At 42.4% G+C, this 21,195-nt stretch overlaps 1 protein-coding gene across 4 annotated transcripts in view; it reads left to right on the top strand.

Annotated features, from left to right (window-relative positions):
* Positions 1–259: 259 nt before the first annotated feature.
* vash1 (vasohibin 1) overlaps positions 260–21,195 on the top strand; it is a 70,726-nt gene continuing 49,790 nt past the window's right edge. For all 4 annotated transcript variants that reach the window (XM_060829526.1, XM_060829524.1, XM_060829525.1 and 1 more), the window contains exons 1-2: positions 260–782; positions 17,997–18,085. In XM_060829526.1, coding sequence (XP_060685509.1) covers positions 510–782; positions 17,997–18,085 — 362 coding nt within the window. In that variant the 5' untranslated portion in view covers positions 260–509. The remainder of the gene's footprint in view (positions 783–17,996; positions 18,086–21,195) is intronic.

The raw sequence follows: 21,195 nt of genomic DNA, 5'->3' as shown, positions 1-21,195 counted from the left end.
ATGATCGGGATCACTCAGACATGGATTACACTGGGATCCGGATCACTGAGACACGGATTACACCGGGACTTGCTCTAATGATCCGGATCACTCGGACACGGATTACACCGGGACCGGGCGCAGGCAGTGACGTAATGCTTCGGGCTGATCGCGGTCTGCGCATGTGTATCTCCGCCCTTCAGTCCATTCTAACCAATGGTGGAGCCGCAAGGACCCGAGGGGCGTGGTCATGACGCCAGCGATGTGACCGAGTGGATACAATGCGAGGACTCGGGGCGTGAGGGTGGGAGCGGCGCTGGGGGTAGCCCGGACCCAGTAGGTCCGTCATGGAGGGGTATTGTAAGGGGCAAGGCACTTCTCTGTACATACTACTCTTCATTGATGTTTAATCCGTTCACACGCCCTTCATTCTTGCACCGAATCATGTTGATCTGTGCACTCAGTTTATTGTCCAAGTAAGTCGGCTCAGCGGGGAGGGTTTCTTTCATTTAAAAGTAAAAGCATTAGCAATGCCAGGGGGGAGAGGAGATGCTTCCATTGTTAGGAGGCGCTCAGCCAGCGTGGGACCTGTCAGCGTTGAAAGGAATATCCAAAGAGATGAGGACCAGGGCGAGGATGGTGATGAGGAATTCCGGGATGAAGGGGTTCCTTTCTACATAAACCGAGGGGGGCTCCCTGTTGATGAGGCCACCTGGGATAGGATGTGGAAGCACGTTGCGAAGATCCACCCTGAAGGAGAGAAGATGGTGCAAAGGATTCGAGGAATGCCATACCTTCCCAAGGTGATTTCTACGTCCTAAACATGAAATTGTGTATTGTTACTATTAGCCTTCAACATTTAAACCCTTTGGTGGGTTTTGATCAGTTTGAACAATGCAATGATGTGGATTTAAGTACTCAATGAAAAGTCCAAACCAAATTTTTAGGATATATGTTAAAGTGGGGGCTTCTGTGTTCAGTTTTATGCTGCTTTGGTCTGTAACAAAGCTTCAAGCTGTCCTTGTTTTTTTAAATATTGCTCGGTTTAAATGGTGGTGATTGACTTACTTAAACTGTCATGACAGTTTTTCAGCTGACTTTTTTTTAAACTTGATGGCTGAATTGGAAAGCTTTGTGACATTGTGTTCTTTTACAGTCTGACATCCTGTGTTTTTCCTTGGCTTTCAGCCAAGGCATAATGAAAATCCTTGTCTGTCTTGCCCGCTTCTGGGTCTTTTTTTGTGTACTTTTCCAAGACATCCACCTCCCCCCTCCATTTAGTAAAGTTTTACCCATTTTCTGTTCCTTCATCCCTCTAATCCAGGAATCTTTGTGTTTGTTGAAATGCCAGCTCAAAATCCCTGCTGTGCTCATCCATTGCATAGCAGTGTTTTCTGTTAGTTTCTGAATTGAGCTCACAGTTCAGTCCAGACAGCAACAAATTTTCTCTTGTAAATTGCATATCTTTAGGCAATTCCTCTGCAGTTGCTAACTTATGTTTCTGCATGATAATCACTATTTCAAGAGAAGACTGAACCTTCAGAGGCAGGAACACCCAGTTCAAAATGTACTAGCTGTTTAACAAAGAGCTCCAGTTGTAGTCTGCTGTTCACCAAATGTGAATTCATGAGCATTTATTATTTCTGTGTCCAGTAAAATGACATCAATGTTTAAAAGAATTCTATATGAATTTACTTTTATGTTTGCTGTAAACCATCTGGATGGCAATTAGCATATTATTCACTGATAATTGTATTGAAGCTTCTTGTTGGGATTGTGATCACATAGTGATGAAAATATCATTGTGGGCAGAGCAATGGTCCATTAAATTTCATGAAGACATTGTAAAAGTACCTAGCACGAGGAAACAAAGTGTATGTGGACTCCATGAATGATGGTGTAATACCTGAAGGTAAACTTAGAGTCTAGACCCAACATAGTTTGTCGACCAGATCCAGAGTGATGATCTGTTTGAACATATTAACTGGAAGTCTTGTACTAGTCAAAATAAGTCATGAACAAACTGCTAGGCTGTGCCCTTGAGCACTGTGTCCTGGTCTTACAGTAGAGACAGTGTAACAGTGAGGCTATTGTGCTTTTTTTTTATATTCACTCGTGGGCCCTTTGCATAGCTGGCTGAGCTATATTTATTGCCATCCCTCGCTGTCCATGAGAAGGTGTTGGTGAGCTATTTTCTTGAACCGCTGCAGTCCATGTGCTATAGGTACACCCACAATGCTCTTGGGGAGAGAATTCCATGATTTTGACCAGCAACAGTGAAAGAACCAGCAATACATTTCCAAGTCAAGATGGTGAGTGGCTCTGTGGGGAAATTGCAGGAGTCCTTCGAGATTGAAATGATCATTGATTTGGAAGTTGCTGTCAAAGGATCTTTGAATTTTTGCGGTGTGTCTCGTGGGTAGTACACGCTGCCACTACTGAGCGCCGATAGTGAAGGGAGTGGATGCTTGTGGCTGTGGTACCAATCAAGTGCCTTCTTTGCCCTGGATGATTTCAAGCTTCTTGCCTGTTGTTGTAACAGCACTTATTCAAGCAACTGGGGGGTATTCCAACACACTCCTGACTTGTGTGTCGTTGACCCCCCAAAACCTGTAAACTGTCAAGAGATGATTTACTCACTACAGTATTGCTGGCTTCTGGTCTCTTAAAGCCATTGTATTTGTATGGCAAGCCCCAAGCTGTTGATGCTGGGGCATTCGGTGATTGTAACATCATTGAATGTTAAGGGCTGTTTTAAGTTTGTCTGTTTATTGGAGATTGTCATTGCCTGGCATTTGTGTGATGCATATTTTACTTGCAACGTTTCAGCCCAAGACTGAGCATTGTGTAAACATAGCAAACATCCTTAAGTTGTCTGACCTTCATGATGGAGGGAAGGTTAGTGATGAAACAGCTGACCTTGGTTGGGCACAGGACACACCAGGTGTATCAAAAAGGATGGGGAGAACAGGGTTTAGTGAGAGGGAAGAACTGAAAAGAGTCTGCTCTAGTAGAGAAATGATGGGCCTGAAACTCTATCCCGGAATATTTTTAAGGAAGTGATCCTATAAATAGTGGATACATTGGTCGTTATTCTCCAAGATTCTTTTAGACTCTAGCTACTCTCAAATACTTTTCCAATATACAACGCACTTCTGGTTTATTTGGATTTTCAGAAGGGAGTTTCTCGAAATGGAGAAAGGTGACCAGTGGTGTTCCACAAGGATCTGTGTTGGGGTCACTGTTGTTTGTAATATACATAAATGATCTGGAAGAGGGCAGTGTTGGTATGATCAGTAAGTTTGCAGATGACACAAAGATTGGTGGAGTAGCAGAAAGCATAAGGTACTGTCAGATAATACAGGAGGATATAGATCGACTGGAGAGTTGGGCAGAGAAGTGGCAGATGGAGTTCAATACAGGCAAATGTGAGGTGATGTATTTAGGCAAGTCTAATTCTAGAGCAAATTATACAATGAACAGAAGAGCCTTGGGAAAAGTTGATGAGCAGAGAGATCTGGGAGTGCAGTTCCACTGTACCCTGAAGGTTGCTGCACAGGTGGATAGAGTGGTCAAGAAGGCATACAGTATGCTTGCCTTCATTGGACGGGGTATTGAGTATAAGAGCTGGCAGGTCATGTTAACATTGTACAGGACATTGGTTCAGCTGCATTTAGAATACTGTGTACAGTTCTGGTCGCCACATTACCAAAAGGATGTGGACGCTTTGGAGAGGGTGTAGAGAAGATTTACGAGGATGTTGCCTGGTATGGAAGGTGTTAGCTATGAAGAGGGATTGAGTAGATTGGGATTTTCTTCGCTTTTTTTTTAAAAAGAAAGTAGATTGGGGGGGAGGGACCTGATTTGAGGTCTACAAAATCATGAATGATATAGACAGGATAGATAAAAATAAGGTTTTCCCAGGGTGAGGGATTCAATAACAAGAGATCATGCTGTTAACGTGAGATGAAAAATTTAAGGGAGATACACACGGCAAGTACTTTACACTGTTGCAAAGATGTTACTACAGTTGTTATGGGGCTTTCAACGTGCAGGTAGACTGGGAGAATCAGGATGGTGTTGGACCTCAAGAAAGAGACTTTGTGGAGTGCCTCCGAATGGATTCTTAGAACAGCTGATGCTGGAGCCAACCAGGGAGAAGGCAATTCTGGATTTGGTATTGTGCAACGAACTAGAATTGGTCAGGGCCCTCGAAGCGAAGGAGCCACTGGGAAGTAGTGACCATAATACAATAAGCTTCAATCTGCAATTTGAGAGGGAGAGGGTACAATCGGAAGTGACAATTTTTCAGTTGAATAAAGGGAACTATGGAGCTAAGAGGGAGGAGCTGGCCAAAGTTCAGGGATGACAGTGGAGGAACAATGGTGGATATTTCTGTGTATAATGCAGAAGTTGCAGGATCAGTTTATTCCAAAAAGGAAGAAAGATCCTAGGAGGAGGCATGGGTGGTCGTGGCTGACGAGGGAAGTTAAGAAACATATAAAGTTAAAAGAGGAAAAAGTATAACATAGCAAAGATAAGTGGGAAAACGGAGGACTGGGAAGCTTTTAAAGAACAACAGTGGATTACTAAGAAGGAAATACGCGGAGGAAAAATGAGGTACAAAGGTAAACTGGCCAATAATATAAAGGAGGATAGTAAAAGTTTCTTTAGGTATGTGAAAGGCAAAAAAAATGGTTAAGACTAAAATTGAGCTCTTGAAGACAGAAACAGGGGAATATATTACAGGGAACAAAGAAATGGCAGAATTGAATTGGTACTTCAGATCTGTGTTCACTGGGGAAGACACAAGCAATCTCCCTGAGGTAACAGTGGCGGAAGGACTTGAACTGAAGGGAATTTATGTTTGCCAGGAATTGGTGTTGGAGAGACTGTTAGGTCTGAAGGTTGATAAGTCCCTGGGGCCTGATGGTCTACATCCCAGGGTACTGAAGGAGGTGGCTCGAGAAATCGTGGATGCGTTGGGGATTATTTTCCAGAGTTCGATAGATTCGGGATCAGTTCCTGCGGATTGGAGGGTGGCTAATGTTACACCACTTTTTAAGAAAAGTGGGAGAGAGAAAGCAGGAAATTATAGACCAGTTAATCTGTCCTCAGTGGTGGGAAAGATGCTGGAGTCTATTATAAAGGATGAAATTACAACACATCTGGATAGTAGTAACAGGGTTAGTCAGAGTCAGCATGGATTTATGAAGGGGAAATCATGCTTGACTAATCTTCTGGAATTTTTTGAGGATGTAATTCTGAAGATGGACGAGGGAGATCCAGTAGGTGTAGTGTACCTGGACTTTCAGAAAGCTTTGGATAAAGTCCCACATAGGAGGTTAGTGAGCAAAACTAGGGCGCATGGTATTGGGGGCAAAGTACTAACTTGGATTGAAAGTTGGTTGGCTGATAGGAAACAAAGAGTAGTGATAAACGGCTCCATTTCGGAATGGCAGGCAGTGACCAGTGGGGTACCGCAGGGATCCGTGCTGGGACCGCAGCTTTTTACAGTATATGTTAATGATATATAGAAGATGATATTAGCAATAACATTAGCAAATTTGCTTATGATACAAAGCTGGGTGGCAGGGTGAAATGTGATGAGGATGTTAGGAGATTACAGGGTGACCTGGACTGGTTAGGTGAGTGGTCAGATGCATGGCAGATGCAGTTTAATGTGGATAAGTGTATGGTTATCCACTTTGGTGGCAAGAACAGGAAGGCAGATTACTACCTAAATGGAATCTATGTAGGTAAAGGGGCAGTACACCAGTCAATGAAGGTAAGCATGCAGATACAGCAGGTAGTGAAGAAGGCTAATAGCATGCTGGCCTTCATTACAAGAGGGATTGAGTATAGAAGCAAAGAGGTTCTTCTGCAGCTGTACAGGGCCCTGGTGAGACTACACTTGGAGTACTGTGTGCAGTTCTGGTCTCCAAATATGAGGAACGACATTCTGGCTATTGAAGGAGTGCAGCGTAGGTTCACGAGGTCAATTCCTGGAATGGTGGGATTACCTTACACTGAAAGACTGGAGCGACTGGCCTTGTATACCCTTGAGTTTAGAAGACTGAGAGGGGATCTGATTGAGACGTATAAGATTATTAAAGGATTGGACATTCTGGAGGCAGGAAACATGTTTCCGCTGATGGGTGAGTGCCGAACCAGAGGACACAGCTTAAAAGTACGGGGTAGACCATTTAGGACAGAGATGAGGAGAAACGTCTTCACCCAGACAGTGGTGGCTGTGTGGAATGCTCTGCCCCAGAGGGCAGTGGAGGCCCAGTCTCTGGATTCATTTAAGAAAGAGTTGGATAGAGCTCTCAAGGATTGTGGAATCAAGGGTTATGGAGATAAGGCAGGAACAGGATACTGATTAAGGATGATCAGCCATGATCATATTGAATGGTGGTGTAGGCTTGAAGGGCAGAATGGCCTACTCCTGCACCTATTGTCTATTGTCACTGAGGGTGGTAGGTGCCTGAATGCGTTGCCAGGAGAGATGGTAGAGGCAGGCACATTAGATTCATTTAAGGTGCCTCTGGATAGATGCATGAGTAGGTGGGGAGCAGAGGGATGCAGATGCTTAGGAATATATGCGACAGGTTTAGACAGTGGATTTGGATCGGCTCAGGCTCGGACGGCCGGAGTGCCTGTTCCTGGGCTGTAAATTTTCTTTGATCTTTGTTTTGACAAGGTCCCACATAAGAGAGATTCCCACCTAAAGGGAATATTCAATGAAACCTGGTTGTTCTCGAGCAGGAGGCAGTGAAGGTAAGTATGCAGGTCCGGAAGGCAATAAAGAGGATTTGAGTACAGGAACAAGGATGTCTTGCTACAGTTATACAGAGTATTCAAGAAGATTTGTAGCTCAGGTTGTGGATAAGTTTATTGACTTGCTCGCTAAGCTAGTAAGTTTCATCACCATCCTGGGTAACATCATCAGTGTGTCCCCGGTTAACCGTTGGTGTTCTGTCCTGTTTGCTATTTGTGTCTGGACCTACCGAGTTTGGTAGTGTCATTTTCCAGTTTTGTTGCTGGCTCTGTTTCTTAGTGGTTGGGACAAACCTTTAAAACTGAGATGAGGAAGAATTTCTTCAGCCAGAGGATAGTTAATAATCTGTGGAAGTTCTTGCTGCAAAGGGCTGTAGAGGCCAAGTCATTGAATGCATTTAAGGCAGATTCTTAATTAGTAAGGGGATGAGGGATTATGGGGGGGAATGGTGTTGAGAAACATATCAGCTCTGGTCAAATGGCAGAGCAGATCTCACACTGGCCCAGGTCTGCTCCTGTATCTTATGGTCTAATTTTAAAACTTGGATCCAAAATTGACTAGGTGGTTGGAAGCAGAAGATTATTGTCAAAGGGTTTGATTTGTGACTAGAAGTCTGTGACCATTACACACTCCTGGTTTGGTGTTGGGTCTCTTACTGTTTTGTGTGTACATTAATTATCTAGTCATTAATGTAGGTCGTATGATTAGAAAGTCTTACAAATGACACAAATTGATGTGGTAGAAAGAATGAAAGCAACTTTAGACTACAGGATGACATGGAAGACCAGTCAGAGTATCAGAGCGGTAGCTTAACCTCAGAAATTAGAGGGGAGTGGGCCATTCAATTCCTCAAGCCTGCTCTGCCATTCAGTAGGATCATGACTTAGCTGATATTCCTTCCACCCACTTTGTCACATTTTCCATAATCCTTGATTCCTTCACTGGAGACGGTTACAGAGAGGGGTGAACTTGGCCCAGACAATCACAAAGGCCAACCTCCCATCTATAGAATCCGTAGATGGATCCTATTGACAGCCCCGCTGTCAAGGAAAGGCCACCAATATGCTCAAAGATCCATCCTACCTTGGCAATGTTTTTATATAACCTCTGCCATCGAGGAGAAGGTACAGAAACCTGAACACACACACACACACACACACCAGCCGGTTTCGGAACAGTTTCTACCCCACTGTTGTTAGAATACTGAATGGACTCTCAAACTCTTAACATTCGCCCGTACCTGTGTTTTTGTTTTTGCCTTTGCCACTGCCACTGTTTACCTATTATTTACCATCTCTGCTACTTAACTGTGATCTGCCTGTATTGCTTGCAAGACAAAGCTTTTCACTGTGCCTCGGTACACATGACAAAGATTCTTGACCATTGAATTGAATTCAATCTATGGAGAAAGTGAGGACTGCAGATGCTGGAGATCAGAGCTGAAAATTTGTTGCTGGAAAAGCGCAGCAGATCAGGCAGCATCCAAGGAGCAGGAGAATCGACATTTCAGGCATAAGCAACACACTTTTCAGCAAGAATTTATCTATCCCAGCCTTAAATATACAAAATGACTTTGCACCTACAGCATTTGTGGCAAAGAGTTCTAAGACTCTCAACCCTCTTGAGAGAAGAAATTTCTCTTCATTTCAGTCTTATATTGGCATGCCTTTTTTCTGAGACTATGCCCTCTGATGGTTGAGGGGGGACATCCTCTCAGCATTAATCCAGTCAAGTGCCTTAAGAATCCAAAACGTTTCCATTAGATCACCTCTCCTTCTCTAAGTTCCAGTGAGTGGAGTCCCGACTTGCCATTCCATTTTTTTTTTGTTTGCAGATTTGACTACAATACATTGGCTTCTTCCCTCCAGGAACCCAACTCTAATGGTTGCCAACTTGGAAAAAAAAACCCTTATCACATTTTGCTGTTTCCTTCCCATTAGCTAATTCTTTATCCATGCCAATAAACTATCTCCAACAGGCATGGACTCTTATGATGTAACCTTTTTTTGTGAAGTACTTTGTAGAATTCCTTTTTGAAGTCCAGATACAACACATCTACTGGTTTCCCTCTATCCGCTCTGAGACTTCCTCAATGCACTAATGAATCAATCAGATGTGATTTCCCTTTCGGGAAGCCGTGCTGACTCTGCTTAATTAGATTATGATATTTCAAATGTGCTCCTTTACCTCATTTAGATTTATTATTATAGAATCCCTAAAGTGTGGAAGCAAGCCATTCAGCCCATTGAGTCTACACTGACCCTCTGAAGGGCATTCCACCTAGACTCATCTCATCCCCTCCCATCATTGTTATCTCCTTAATACTTATTGCATATTAGCAAATGGAATTTAATCCTAAAAAGAGTGAGGAGAATTAAATGCAAGGTAGTACATGTTGAATGCTAGGAGTCTGTGATGTACAGAGGAACTTTGGTGTGCATCCCCACATATCCTTGAAGTCAGCAGGACAGGTAGATAAGATGGTGAAGAAGGTATATGGGCTTCTGAAGAAGGGTCACTGGACCTGAAACGTTAATTCTGATTTCTCTCCGTAGGTGGTGCCAGCAATTTCTGTTTTTGTTTGCGTATGGGATACTTGCCCATATTAGTCAAGGCATTGATTACAAGAGCAATTAAATTTTATGGTGGACCTCCATATAACATTAATTACAAGGGGCATGGACAAGATGTAAAGAATTTTGTTAGAATACATGAATATTTGATGACTGGTGTGGACCCAATGAGCCATGGAGTATCTTTTTATCTGTGAGCCTTACTCTGGTTGTGGGTAAAGTGTTGGAAAGGGTTATAAGAGAGGATTTATAATCCTCTAGAAAGGAATAAGTTGATTAGGGATAATCAACATGGTTTTGTTGAAGGGTAGGTTGTGCCTCACAAACCTTATTGAGTTCTTTGAGAAGGTGACCAAACGGGTGGATGAGGGTAAAGCAGTTGATGTGGTATTTATGGATTTCAGTAAGGGGTTTGATAAGGTTCCTCATGGTAGGCTATTGCACAAAATATGGAGGCATGGGATTGAAGGTGATGTAGTGGTTTGGATCAGACATTGGCTAGCTGAAAGAAGATAGAGGGTGGTAGTTGATGGGAAATATTCGTATGGGAGTTCAGTTACTAGTGGGATACCACAAGGATCTGCTTTGGGGCCGCTGTTTGTCATTTTTATAAATGACCTGGATGAGGGCACAGAAGGGTGGTTTAGTAAATATGTGGATGACACACAGGTCAATGGAGTTGTGGATAGTGACAAAGGATATTGTAGGTTACAGAGAGACATAAATAAGCTGCAGAGCTGTGCTGAGAGGTGGCAAATGGAGTTTAGTGTGGCAAAATGTGAGGTGATTGACTATGGAAAGAGCAACAGGAATGCAGAGTACTGGGCTAATGGTAAGATTCTTGGTAGTGTGGATGAGCAGAGAGATCTGTGTCCACATACATAGATCCATGAAAGTTCCCACCCAGGTTGATAGGATTATTAAGAAGAAATACGGTGTACACTTTTATTTGTAGAGGGTTTTGAGTTTTGGAACCATGAAGTCATATTGCAGCTGTACAAAACTCCTGGTACGGCCTTACTTGGAGTACTTAGTCCAGTTCTGGTTACCGCAATATAGGAGGGATGTGGAAGATTTGGAAAGGGTTCAGAGGAGATTTACTAGGATGTTGCCTGGTATGGAGGGGAGGCCTTGCGAAGAAAGGCTGAGGGACTTGAGGCTTTTTCATGAGACAGAAGGAGGTTGAGAGGTGACTTAATTGAGACATATAAGATAATCAGAGGATTAGATAGGTTGGACAGTGAGTCTTTTTCCTCAGATGGCAATGGCTAGCACGAGGGGACATAGCTTTAAATTGAGGGATTATAGATATAGGACAGAAGTCAGAGGTAGTTTCTTTACTCAGGGGGTAGTAGGGGCATGGAATGCACTGCCTGTAACAGTAGTAGACTCGCCAACTTTAAGAGCATTTAAATGGTCATTGGGTAGGCATATGGAAGAGAATGGAATAGTACAGGTTGGGTGGGCTTCAGGTTGGTTCCACAGGTCGGCACAACATCGAGGGCCGAAGAACATTACAGTCTCTGTTTTCATGCTATAAGAACTCTGCTTTGAAGCCACACTCAGTTAAATATGACTGTTACTCTCACCTCACCTCTGGAATTCAGCGCTTTTGTCCATGCTTTAACCAAGGCTAACGAGATCAGGAGCTGAGTGGCCCTAGCAGAACCCAAACTGAGCATCATTGAGCAAGTGCTGCTTGGTAGCACTGCTGATGATACCTTCCATCACTTTACTGATAGGGCGATAATTGGCCAGTTGATAGATTCGGTTTATAGCTGCACTAGAACAGCTTGGCAATGTGTGCGGCAGTTATTAGCACAGTCTTTAGTACTATTGCCAGAATTTTGTCAGGGTTCATAATGCAAAAATTATCTACTGCCTCTACCCATTTCTTGATATCGCATGGACTGAATTGACTTGGCTGAAGACTAGTATCTATGATATTGAGGTGGAGGCCAAAATGGAGCATCTACTGAGCACTGCTGGTTGATCATGGTTGCTTTCGCTTGTTTGGACGTGCTAGGATCTTCCATAATTGATGATAGGGATTTTTTTTTTGGAGCATCCTCCTTCAGAGAATTGTTCAATTGTTTACTACCATTTCTGAATAGATGTGACAGGACTTCAGAGTATAGCTCTGACCTATTGGTTGTGGAATCATTTAGCTTTGTCTAACAGTTGCAGCTTACACAGTGTGAACACAAGTAGTCTTTTTTTAGCTTCATCAGGGTAATACCTCACTTTTATATATGCCTGTTGCTGCTCCTGGCAAGCCCTCTTGTACTCTCTGGTGAATCAGGGCTGACCCTTGCTTGATCATAATGGTAGAGTTGGGATATGGCAGGCCTTGAGGTTGTTGATTTGCTAGATCTGTTTCAAGTCTGTCCCATTTAGCACAGGGATAGTGCTGCACAACGTGATGGAGGGTATTCTTAACGTGAAGATGTGACTTCCCCATAAGGAACACGTGCCCTCATCAGCTTCCAAAATTGAATTCCTAACTGATTGAAAAGAGATGAGACATTAAAACAAATTTTAGTCATCCCTCTTTTGGATGTAAAAGATAATGCAAACAATTTGAACTGGTTGGCAAATGTACCGAGTGATATGCCACAAGGATGAGAAAAGGTGGCCAAGAAAGTACGTTGTGAAGAGGATATTGTTACATCAGAGGCTGAACCCCTCTGTTAATTAAAACCAAAAAGTTCACTTCGCCTTATCTATTAAAAGTGACGGGGCGTGAAAGAGAACTTCTAATTTCCACTATTTAAAGAACGTTAACAATTTATTTTCCTAACGACACTAAACAAAATCTATTAACAAATCCAAGCCCCCTTTTTCTTATTTAGTTACTATCTGACCCCAAAATGCTGTACTAGTTATACAATTATTAAACATTACATTTAATTTAATCTCAAGTCCACACAGACTTCAGCCTTCTGTCTGCTGATCTCCCTGGGTTGTCTTTTTTTTTGGCTGCTTTTATAGGAAAAGGTACCTTTTGATTGAGAGTGCCTTCTTATTTCTTCAAGAGCAAAATGTTAGATCTCCGGCTCTACGGCAGTTGCTCTGCTGTTTAGTGGCAATTGCTCTGGCCAATTTACAAAATGCCCAGGTTTTATACTCCCCAACATTGTACCCTTTTGCTGGCCCAATGTTGTCAACAATAAATTCAAACTCAATTGGATTTTTGTTATCCTGGGCATAATTTAAAATTAATTAGTGAAATTTGAATTGTTGTCAAAACAGCAGCCAAAACTCAGGTACTCATTTAACAGCCAATTGTTACATGTATGTGTTTTGGAACAGCCCGGCTCCTGGCTGTTCTGTTCTGCAGCTGTGGCTGCACTTTAAATTTACTTTAAAATTCAGAAAACACTTTTTCTCTCTTCAAGTGAACATACACTCTTTTGACTTTGTAACCCTCCCCCTTAAGAAAAAAATGAACCATAATGAGAAGATGGCTTCATTATTTTTTGTCTCTAATTCTTACTATGAAATATGTGTGTTATTAATCTAAGTTATGTCTCTCAAATTAATTCTGCACACCTATATAAGATTGGAATTGATACAGTCCAATCTTATCTACACCTTTTCATTTAAATCCGCGATAACGTGTCTGCAATCATATTTTTAACAACCCGCAACATGTACAATTTGTAAATTTGTAACCTAAGACTCCAATGAAATAGTCTTTTTTTGTCTTTAGGTGAACATACACCCCTTCAATTTTGTTGCAATATAAGGAATCTGCAAATTAGTGTTGATAGGTTAAGTGAATGGGTGAAGATCTGGTAAATGGAATATAATGTGGGAAAATATTAAAATGTTTGACAAGAATTTAAAAATGTTCTAAATGGTGAGAGTTTGCAAAGAATGTGCAAATTATTAGGAGAAGTAGGGCTCTCAGTCCCTTGAGTTTATCACACCATATCCCACCTATCCCAATAATTGAGCAGATGAAAGGTTATCAAGACTTCTGAGATCTGGTATCCCAGTACATGAATTGCAAATGCTCACCAAGTAACGACGAAAGTAAATAGAATCTTTGTATTCAACTCCTCTCGTAATAAATAATAAGGGGAGACTGCATCTGGAGCACTGTGTACAATATTGGTCTCTTTTGTTTTCACGAAGAATTTACGTGTCTAATACCATGACTGATGGGTTGTTTTATGGGGATGGGATAGCCTTGCATTATCTGGAATAAGAACCAACTTAATTGAAACTTCATCCTGAAAGTTTTGACAGTGATATGGAAGGAATGTATCCTTTAGTTGAGGAACCTAGAAGTAGGGGCCACTGTTAAAAGTAAGGGTTGTCCATTTAAGACAGAGAAAAGACCTCATCTCTGAGTTTAGAGTCTTTGGAACCCTTTCTTTCAGTCCTTTAAAGGTGATGGAAGCAGAGTATTTGAATCTTTTCAAGGCAGAGGTAGATAGAATATTGATAAAGGGGTGAAAGGTTATGACCCTTCATCAGAACCAGTGGAGGGAGCTTGCCAAAATGCAGACTCCACCAAAATCGCTTTGTAATGAATCACCTGATCATGAGAAAGGGAGGCAAGAGAGGAGGGGGAGTGGCCTTTTAGATAAGGGATAGCATTACAGCTGTACTGAGGGAGGATATTCCTGGAAATACATCCAGGGATGTTATTTGGGTGGAACTGAGAAATAAGAACGGGATAATCACCTTATTGGGATTGTGTTATAGACCCCATAATAGTCAGAGGGAAATTAAGAAATAAATTTGTAAGGAGATCTCTGTTATCTGTAAGAATAATAGGGTGGTTATGATAGGGGATTTTAACTTTCCAAACATAGACTGAGACTGTCACAGTGTTAAAGGTTTAGATGGTGGGGAATTTAAGTGTGTGAAAGGAAAGTTTTCTGATTCAGTATGTGGATGTACCTACTACAAAAGGTGCAAAACTTGACCTACTCTTTGGAAATAAGGCAGGGCAGGTGACTGTGGTGTCAGTGGGGGAGCACTTTGGGGCCAGCAACCATAATTCTATTAGTTTTAAAATAGTCATGGAAAAGGATAGACCAGATCTAAGTTGAAGTTCTAAATTGGAGAAAGGCCAATTTTGACAGTATTAGGCAAGAACTTTCGAAAGCTGATTGGGGGCAGATGTTTGCAGGTAAAGGGACGGCTGGAAAATGGGAAGCCTTCAGAAATGAGATAACAAGAATCCAGAGACAGTATATTCCTGTCAGGGTGAAAGGGAAGGCTGGTAGGTATAGGGAATGCTGAATGACTAAAGAAATTGAGGATTTGGTTAAGAGAAAGAAGGAAGCATATGTCAGATATAGACAGGATAGATCGAATGAATCCTTAGAGTATAAAGGCAGTAGGAATATTCTAAAGACAGAAATCAGGAGAGCAAAAGTGAAATAGTTTTGGCAAATAGAATTAAGGAGAATCCAAAGGGTTTTTACAAATACATTAAGGACAAAAGGGTAACCACGGAGAGAATAGGGTCCCTCAAAGATCAGCAAGGCAGCCTTGGTGTGGAGCCGCAGGAGGTGGGGGAGATTCTAAACGAGTATTTTGCATCAGTATTTACTGTGGAAAAGGACTTGGAAGATATGGAATGTAGGGAAATAGACGGTGACATCTTGAAAAATGTCCAAATTACAGAGGAGGAAATGCTGGATGTCTTGAAACGCATAAAAGTGGCTAAGTCCCCAGGATATGATCAGGTGTAACCTGGAACTTTGTGGGAAGCTAGGAAAATGATTTGCTGGACCTCTTACTGAGAAATTTGTACCATTGATAGTCACAGGTAAGGTGCCAGAAGACTGGAGGTTGGCTAACGTGGTACCACTGTTTTAACAGAGCGGTAAGGACAAGCCAGGGAACTACAAACCAGTGAGCCTGACATCAGTGGTGGGCAAGTTGGTGGAGGGAATCCTGAGGGAAAGGATGTGCATGTGTTTGGAAAGGCCAGGACTGATTAGGGATAAAAGAGGTAAAAACAATGACTGCAGATGCTGGAAACCAGATTCTGGATTAGTGGTGCTGGAAGAGCACAGCAGTTCAGGCAACATCCGAGGAGCAGCGAAATCGACGTTTCGGGCAAAAGCCCTTCATCAGGAATAAAGAATGCTGTGCTGATTAGGGATAGTCAACATGGCTTTGCACATGAGAAATCATGTCTCACAAACTTGATTTGAGTTTTTTGAAGAAGTAACAAAGAGGATTGATGAGGGCAGAGCAGTAAATGTGATCTATATGGACTTCAGTAAGGTATTTGACAAGGTTCCCCATGGGAGACTGATTAGCAAGGTTAGATCTCATGGAATATAGGGAGAACTAGCCATTTGGGTACAGAACTAGCTCAAAGGTAGAAGACAGGGTGGTGGTGGAGGGTTGTTTTTCAGACTGGAGGCCTGTGGGGTACCACAAGGATCGGTGCTGGGTCTACTACTTTTCATCATCTTGTATAAATGATTTGGATGTGAGCAATCACGGTGGGCGGCACGGTGGCACAGTGGTAGCACTGCTCCCTCACAGCGCCAGAGACCCGGGTTCAATTCTTGCCTCAGGCGACTGACTGTGTGGAGTTTGCACGTTCTCCCCGTGTCTGCGTGGGTTTCCTCCGGGTGCTCCGGTTTCCTCCCACAGTCCAAAGATGTGCAGGTCAGGTGAATTGGCCATGCTAAATTGCCCGTAGTGTTAGGTAAGGGGTAAAGGTAGGGGTATAGGTGGGTTGCGCTTCGGCGGGTCGGTGTGGACTTGTTGGGCCGATGGGCCTGTTTCCTCACTGTAAGTAATCTAATCTAGTAAGTTTTCAGATGACACCAAAATTGGAAGTGTAGTAGACAATGAAGAGGGTTATCTCCGATTACAATGGGATCTTGATCAGATGGGCCAATGGGCTGAGAAATGGCAGATGGAGTTTAATTCAGATAAATATGAGGTGCTGCATATTGGGAAAGCAAATCTTGGACTTATACACTTACTGGTAAGGTCCTAGGGAGTGTTGCTGAACAAAGAGACCTTGGAGTGCAGGTTTATAGCTTCTTGAAAGTGGAGTCGCAGGTAGATAGGATAGTGAAGAAGGTGTTTGGTATGCTTTCCTTTATTGGTCAGAGTATCGAGTACAGGAGTTGGGAGGTCATGTTGCGGCTGTACAGGACAATGGTTAGCCCACTGTTGGATTGTTGCGTGCAATTCTGGTCTCCTTCCTATCAGAAAGATGTTGTAAAACTTGAAAGGGTTCAGAAAAGATTTACAATGATGTTGCCTGGGTTGGAGGATTTGAGCTATAGGGAGAGGTTAAACAGGCTGGGGTTGTTTTCCCTGGAGCGTCGGAGGCTGAGGGGTGACCTTATAGCGGTTTATAAAATCATGAGGAGCATGGATAGGATAAATAGACAAAGTCTTTTCCCTGGGGTTGGGGAGTCCAGAACTAGAGGGCATAGGTTTAGGATGAGAGGGGAAAGATATAAAAGAGACCTACGGGGCAACTTTTTCACACAGAGAGTGGTACGTGTATGGAATGAGCTGCCGGAGGAAGTGGTGGAGGCTGGTACAATTGCAATATTTAAAAGGCATCTGGATGGGTATATGAATAGGAAGGGTTTGGCGGGATATAGGCCAGGTGCTGGCAGGTGGGACTAAAATAGGTTACGATATCTGGTCGGCATGGACGAGTTGGACCAAAGGGTCTGTTTCCGTGCTGTTCATCTCTATGATCATGTTGTTGTTTTATGGGAGCTTCCTGTGTAAAAGGTACCACATTCCCTCCAGTTCAACAGCAACTATGCATCAAATTGGCTATGAAGCATTTGGAAGGAGGGAGTTTAGTCTTAAAACATTGATTGTGGCCCAGTCATTCAATGAACTATACCGAGGTTTGTTCAAGTTTGCAATCCTCTGCTTTGAAGGAACAAAGATGAGCACCATATCAGGTTGGTGGCAGGGAAATTGTCACGTTGGAGAATTTCAAAAATCAACATTTCTGTTCTACTTCAAACAGCAAATGCTGAAGATCACAGCTTTTGTTATTTCAGTACAGATTCCAGCATCTGCAGTAATTTGCTCCACACTTCTGTTGTACTTTTTTCTTTCAAGCTTTTACTCAAAGATGTGCAACTGAGGAATTGCTTCCCACTTCCACTGTTTATGCTGAAAAGCTTCTTTATTGTGACAATAAATGTTATATTTAGGTAATAATGGTATCATCCAAGGCTCCAAATCACTTGCAGATAGTGACTTTTCTAATGCTAATTTTCATAGAGTGAAAGATGAGTGTCCTTTTTAACCTTGCCTTGCCTCTCTACTATAAGCATGCCAACTTTTACTTGGATGTAGTTTCATGAGTTCATTCTCCAATACTTTCCAATCTGGCACTTTGTGTATCAGCTTGGGGAATGACTGTTCACAATTAATCCAGCTGCTACCATTAAATTTAACCCTACCATCACTTAAAATCTGATCACTTGCATTTAGAGGAATCCTACTTGTATTTTCCTTTCTTGCAGAGTGATACTGATGTCATTGTAAATTAGCAAATACCATGGATTCGTCTTGGGATATTCTGCAAGCATGAATATGCAGGCAATGCCATTAACTACTGCACACTGGATAACTCTGAATGTTTGTTTATATTTTTAAAGATATTAGTTTTTTTGTATTTCCTGTGCTTTCAGGTTCCAATGCCATGTGTGCCTACATTTCAGCTGTCTACGCTTGTACCTGACCGTCTGGAAGCCATACAGAGATACACCAGGGAATTGCAGTATCCTTCCGAACAACAGGAATGCTGGAGTGCTCTAATGGGTTTTTGGTCTGCAGGCCATGTCTCTTCACAATGGATAATGCAAGATGCCAGAAACAAACCGAATCCAATTAGATTTTCTTTCTGAAATATTAATTGGACTATGCTCAGCATGTTCTGAAACAGCATGCCTGAAGTGGATCCTCTTATTATTCTTAAATAAATATCATGTGCAGCCCCCACCATTAAGGGTGTATAAAAAGGAGCAAGCTGTTTATCCTTTGTTCACGTTAGTAGGTAGGGCGAAGCAAAATGTGAGGGAGCCATCCTGTTATTGTTGAATAATGATGACATCCTAGAGATGTACAGCATGGAGACAGACCCTTCAGTAGTGGACCAGATATCCGAATTAATCTAGTCCCACTTGCCAGCACTTGGCCCATATCTCTCTAAACTTTTCCTATTCATATACCCATCCAGATGCCTTTTAAATATTGCAGTTGTACCAGGCTCCACCATTTCCTCTGGCAGCTCATTCCATACAAGCACCACACTCTGTGTGATAAAACTGCTGCTTAGATCCCTTTTAAATCTTTTCCCCCCTCACCTTAAACCTGTGCCCTCCAGTTTTGGATTGTCCTACACTAGGGAAATGACCTTGGCTATTCATCCTAATCATGCCCCTCATGATGTTATAAACTTGTATAAAGTCACCCTCAGCCTCCAATGCTCCAGGGAAAATATTCAACCTCTTCCTACAGCTCAAACCTTCCAACCCTGGCAACATCCTTGCAAAACCTTTCTGAACCCTTTCAAGTTTCGGAACGTACTTCCTATCTAGGGCAACTAGTTTTGAGTGCAGTATTCCAAAAGTGACCGAACCAGTGTCCTTTACAGTCACAACATGCCCTCCGAACTCCTATATTAAATGCACTGAAAAATAAAGGCAAGTGTACCATATGCTTTCTTCACTATCCTATCTACCTGCCACTTCACTTTAAAGGAACTATGAGCATGCACTCCAAGGTCTCTCTATTCGGCAACACTCCCAGGACCTTACCATTAACGGTATAAGGCCTGCCCTGATTAGATTGGTTTGCCTTACCAAAATGCAACACCTCACATTTAAAGTAAATTCCATTTGCCCATCTCGTCATGGTCACGTTATACTCTGAGGTAATCTTTTTCGCTGTCCACTGCATCACCAATTTTCCTGTTCCTCTTTTGTTTTAATTATTCCTGACTTTTTGACAGTGATGATATTTTCCTTAAAAGTAGTTTTCATCGCAAATGAAAGTTTGCATATTTTCGTGTTGACGTAGACAAATGTGGCACTGCACGTCAGCCTCCCATAGACAAGAAGAAGGTGAAGTTTAAAAACCTGCCAAGTTTAGAGCTGCTGCAGATATCTGCTGAGGCATGATAGTGTAATTCCCTCCTTTTTGAATGGCCTGATTCTCTACAATTGACCATTGAACCTGTTACTGGTAGTTGGAACCAGAATTATAACAAACAAACTTATTTGTATACTGGACATGATCTCCATGTGAAATGTCTGAACCACTTTAAATTTTCCCATGGTGAATTAATTCTCTTTAAAAATGTGGAAAAGCAGCATCAACACCCAAATTCTCTAATTCCCTTTTAATCAATCAAGACTGAGCCAGACATGTTCTTAATCTATAGGGGAGTTAAGGATTATGGAGTCGGGCTGGTGCAGGTAGGAAAGTGGAATTAAGGCTGTGTGGAGGTTGTGCATTGTCCTGTGTCTGCATGGGTTTGCCAAGTGCTCTGGTTTCATCCCATAGTCCATAGATGTGCAGGTTAAGTGGATTGGCCATGCTAAATTGCACATAATGGCCAGAGATATACAGACTAGGTGGATTAGACATTGTAAATGCAGGGATAAGGTTGGATGGTGGAATGCTCTTTGTCGGGTTGGCGCTGATTCGATGGGCCAAATGGCCTCTATCTGCATTGTGGGGATTGTACGATTCGATGATCAGCTGTGATCTTGTTGAACGATGGACCAGGATTAACGACTTTAATGGTCGGAGGCTGAATTGCTACACACGATGCTACAAGACTCCTCCAATCCCCTTGACTTTTTTTTACAACTGGCAATCAGAATTGTGCACAGTTCCAAAATGTGGTCAAATTGAGGTTCACAATAGGTTAAGTATTGTTCTTCTGGTTTTAAATTCTGTTCCTCTAGAAATAAAACTTTTTTTTATTGGTTTTGCTAACTTGTAGCACAGCATTTAGTAATGGGTGTGTTTGTACTTTCAGAACCCTTTGCTCCTCCATCCAAACCTAACATTGTACCCATTCAAATGATATAATTAGTGACTTCTATTCTTTCAAACAAAATCTTAACTCACATTTGCTTGGGTGAAATTTAGATACTTGCAGTGCAGTAGTTACAATTTTTCTACACTGTTTCCTCATAAAAGAAATTAACAAACACTGTCGAAACAAGGTATTTTTCCACTTCAAATCAAACTGACTTTTTAATTTTTAATTTCTAAATATTCTAATTTAATTATTCCACTATTTTGCTTAGCAGCTGTAATAAGCTAATTGCTCTATAATTCCCTGGACTCATTCTGCTTACCTTCTTTAAATATAGGAATATATTACCTGCCAGTTCTCTGGCACTCCTTTGGGGCAGTACAGTGGCTCAGTGGTTAGCACTTGTGCCTCTCAGCACCAGGGACCCAGGTTCAATTTCTGCCTTGGGTGACACATTCATCCCGTGTCTGCGTGGGTTTCCTCTGGGTGCTCCTGTTTCCTCCCACAGTCCAAAGACGTGCAGGTCAGGTAAATTGGTCATGCTAAATTGCCCATAGTGTTAAGTGCATCATTCAGAGAGAAATGGGTCTGGGTGGGTTACTCTTCAGAGGGTCAGCGTGGACTTGTTGGGCCGAAAGGCCTGTTTCCACACTGTAGGGAATCTAATCACCACTGGGGCAGCATGGAGGCTCAGTGGTTAGCACTGCTGCCTCACAGCACCAGGGACCTGGGTTCAATTCCTACCTCAGGCAACTGTCTGTGTAGTTTGCACGTTCTCCCTGTGTCTGTGTGGGTTTCCTTTGGGTGCTCTGGTTTCCTCCCGCAGTCAAAAAGATGTG

This window comes from Hemiscyllium ocellatum, chromosome 8, assembly GCF_020745735.1.
Source record: "Hemiscyllium ocellatum isolate sHemOce1 chromosome 8, sHemOce1.pat.X.cur, whole genome shotgun sequence".
Classification (NCBI taxonomy): Eukaryota; Metazoa; Chordata; class Chondrichthyes; order Orectolobiformes; family Hemiscylliidae; genus Hemiscyllium; species Hemiscyllium ocellatum.
The sequence above is the reverse complement of the archived record's forward strand: the minus strand, read 5'-3'. Positions and strand labels throughout refer to the sequence as shown.